This window comes from Nerophis ophidion, linkage group LG24 (assembly GCF_033978795.1).
Source record: "Nerophis ophidion isolate RoL-2023_Sa linkage group LG24, RoL_Noph_v1.0, whole genome shotgun sequence".
Taxonomy (NCBI): Eukaryota; Metazoa; Chordata; class Actinopteri; order Syngnathiformes; family Syngnathidae; genus Nerophis; species Nerophis ophidion.
Genome location: NC_084634.1, coordinates 21902175 through 21905852, shown reverse-complemented (window position 1 = coordinate 21905852; position 3678 = coordinate 21902175). Strand labels below are relative to the sequence as shown.

At 42.9% G+C, this 3678-nt stretch overlaps 1 protein-coding gene across 1 annotated transcript; it reads left to right on the top strand.

Annotated features, from left to right (window-relative positions):
* Positions 1–611: 611 nt before the first annotated feature.
* fam110c (family with sequence similarity 110 member C) lies at positions 612–2074 on the top strand. Its single transcript, XM_061885653.1, has one exon. It carries the CDS (start codon positions 756–758, stop codon positions 1749–1751), a length of 996 nt encoding a protein of 331 aa, XP_061741637.1. The 5' UTR covers positions 612–755; the 3' UTR covers positions 1752–2074.
* The last annotated feature ends 1604 nt before the right edge of the window (positions 2075–3678 follow it).

Here is a 3678-nt window from a genome sequence, read left to right as displayed (position 1 = left end):
CAATGAGCAGGCACATAACATACTGTAATTTGATTTTGATAAAAAAAAATACATCTTGATAGATTGAAAATGAACACCAATGAGTTGATGATAAACATTATCACATATGTTATTCTTTTTTTTTAAACAAAGAAAACAATCTGAAGTGGTCTTTATTTTTAAGTTATCGTGCTGTGATTTCACCAGTCCGGCCCACTTGGGAGAAGATTTTTCTCCACGTGGCCCGTGATCTAAATTGAGTATGACACCCCTTACTTGGACAAAATGTATTGATCCACAAGGGACATTTTTCCTCACAGTAGACAAAGGATGGAAAGGGTAAGGATTGAACGGATAATGCACACAAGGGCGCGAGAAAATGCCAAAAATAAAAGGTATAAAGTAGACTAAACATGTATCATAGTAATATGGTTTGTGAATGGAAGCCAAGATTATTTGCCAAGTGGTAAAAAAAATACCAAAATGTATGTTTTTTAATCAAAGCCTTGCCGGAGAGACGGTAAGTGATATCTGGCAGTGTCAGCTTTCACTGCTCTTACTTGCGATCCTATCAGGTGTACTTTGAACTGGCCCATGTTTGGTTGAGAACAGACTTGCACAGGATGGGTGGGGTAAAGAGGTGTGTGTTTGAGAAGGAAAAAGTAAAATGCTCCAGTTGGGAAACATGCTCAGGCAAAGAGCAGAATCGAATGGAATCTTCCACATGCAAAGACTGAGGAATAAGCTGCTCTGAGGGCTCAGTCACAGGCACCATTATGGAATCACCTAGTGACCCCTCAAAAATCCTGGAGAAGGGTCCAGAGTACCTTCGAAAGCAGATGGAACTGGAGAGTGAGGTGAAGGGACCGATGAGTGCTGTTGAGAGACTTGCTGCGAGCAAACTCAAATATGTGAAGAGTCAGCTGGTGGTCAGATCGACTCAAGAACCGGTCATCAGCCTGGGATCTGCATCCGTTAGCAGCATGGGATCCTCTAACTGGAGCTCCAGGCAATTCCAGGAATCACCAAAACAAAGCTCCTCACCGGGTAATGTAAGACGTTCCAGCTCCAAAAAGCGCCCCGACTCCCTTTTGCTTTACAGACAGAAATGTGAACTATTAAGAGGGGCTGGAAATGACCGCAAACATCACATAACACGGAAACTTCTTCTTAACGCCGCCAGGGTAAGAATTACCTTACCTGAGACAGCAGAAAAAGAGTGCGGTAGTGACGGCGACGGGGAAAAGGTCAACCCACCGGAGGAATATAGCTCAAGTGCAACAACCTCGACCCTTGAGAGGAGGAAGAATGTAGTAGAACAGGCCACCAAATGCAGGGATCCCGGGCAACAAGAAGCTTTAGGTGGTGTGAACAAATCTGCTAACCGGCTGAATGTTCCTATCAGGAGGAGCAAAGGTGTCGCTCGATCCCGCTCGGACATCAGCTCCAGGTACTCCAAGAATTTTGCAGACTTCGACGCCTTCTTCAAGTACTGCGGCCTGGACGGGGAGGTCATCGAGTCGCTGGGAAAGGAGAACTTTTCGGCCCGCTCGGACGAGATCGCGATGAAACTGCGAAGCATCAGCGTGTCCACGTCGGACGACGGCTTCTCCAGGAACAGCCACGACAGCGACGGGCTACAGGAGGACGTGTTACGCAAAAAGATCCGACAGGGGACATCCGTCATCGAGCGGAATGCACGCATTATCAAGTGGCTATACAGCTGCAAAAATGCTGCAGAGAGCGGCAAAAAGTTGAGGGATCTTGACTAAAAATGTTCAGGGGAGACTCTATCTGGCATTCCCTGGGAGGGTTTGGAAGACATGCATCAGCTTGAGGAAAACAATGAAAAACATCTTCTTTAAAGCTGCTTAGCGAGCTTTAATTATTGTTCAAGGCGAAATTAACAGATTTTTGGTTACTAAAATGTGTAAACCAAGTCTGAGGTGAGCAGAAAAAGTTTTTTGGGGAAGTCGATTGGAAATTCCCTATAGGGTAGGGTTGTCAAACCGCATGGAGGAAAATCCATTCCTAAGTGGGCCGGTATGGTAAAATCATGGCATGATAACTTAAAAATAAAGACGAATCCAGGTTGTGTTCTTTGTTTTACTTTGGCCAAAAATAGAACAAGCACATTCTGAAAACGTACAAATCACAAATAATCGTCAGAACAAAACACTTAAAATGTGTTGAAAATTGTGAGGAAATTGGTGCAGTTTCAAAAACAAAATGAGCTTAGACTTTGTCTCAGTGTATCTACAAAGCCAGGATTAAACTTTAAGTCACAATCTTTCTGTGATTGAACAAAAACCACAACATGTAAACTCTTCTAGGTATCAAACACCTCATGTATCATGTCCACATATCAACCTAGAGCTAACTCAACAAATTGTATGAAACAGAAGTAAAAACTATTGAAAAGGGTTAAGTTCACTTTACTCGTGTTTGACAGAGACGTTTTGAGGCATCGAGGGTGCCAAATGACGATGTGTTCGAAGGAGAAGACATTGACAGCAGGTTTTAAGTTTCATGTGAGTGGAGGAGGAGGAGCCACAAAAAAAAGCAGCTCATTTCTCTACTTGGTAAACTCATCACATGGGCTGGATAAAACCTGGGCCCGATCAGGCCCGTGGGCTGTACATTTGACACCCCTGCTATAGGGGATGCTCACTGTGCTACAATTTTAACACCGCAGTGCTAAAAAAAACTGTCTTTCAACATCACCTCTAATGTTGTATTGTCTCTACCAAGCACAGAGCAACCAAGGCGAGAGACTGGTTTGATAAACATGTACATAGAGAAGTTATTCTTTATGTATAAGTCAGGGGTCTTAAAGTGTGGGGAAGGCCCTCTTCTGGGCGGTGCCAGAAGATGTCATAGAAGGCACAGACACAGCAGCTTGAGAGAAATATAGAAAACATGTTTGTCAAGCTGCTAAGCTAACGTCAATTATGTTCAGGGGCAGATTCAACATTAGACAAACACAGGCAGTTGCCAAGAGCCCCAAAATATCACATATAAAAAACATCTCTCATTCAAATATGGCCACTATCAAGACCTCTCTGTTTGCCATAAGTCACACACAGACAGCCTAACTAGTATCAAAATAATGATCTTTTAAAAATGGTTAATGTTGCTATCATTTCCAACAGGGATGTTTATCTAATTTTTTGGGGGGCGGCACAGTTCTAGATAAATAAGGGCCAGGGAGGCAGACTCCTCCCGGATGTTCCACAGTAGACATTTGATTTTGATCTACCAGTATTTATTGAATTACAGGAGTGCTCAGCTGTTTTTGAGGAACTTCTGGAAAAATGCCAGTTTCTCAGAAGTTTTTTTAACTGAACTCGCGGACCGCCAGTTCAAATCAGGAAAAAGAGAAGACCTAAAATTAAACCTTGAAGAACACTACTAGTATAACTAAAGAAGATGAACAAACGACAACTGACTGCATCTGAAGTAAACAAGCTACAGCAACACCAAAGTAACATTAATCACATTATTTAACTGCCCAAAGGGAGGGGACTGAAAAGGGTGCTTTGAGAAACACCGCAGTTGTTGCAATCCGCTGCTCGGATCTCCACATATTGTTGCTTATTGTTCCATTTTTGTATCACTCTGTTGTTTGACGTCTTTATTTCCTGTTTAGTCTGTCACCATGGTAGCTCATTAGTTCACCTGCCCCTTATTATCTACGCA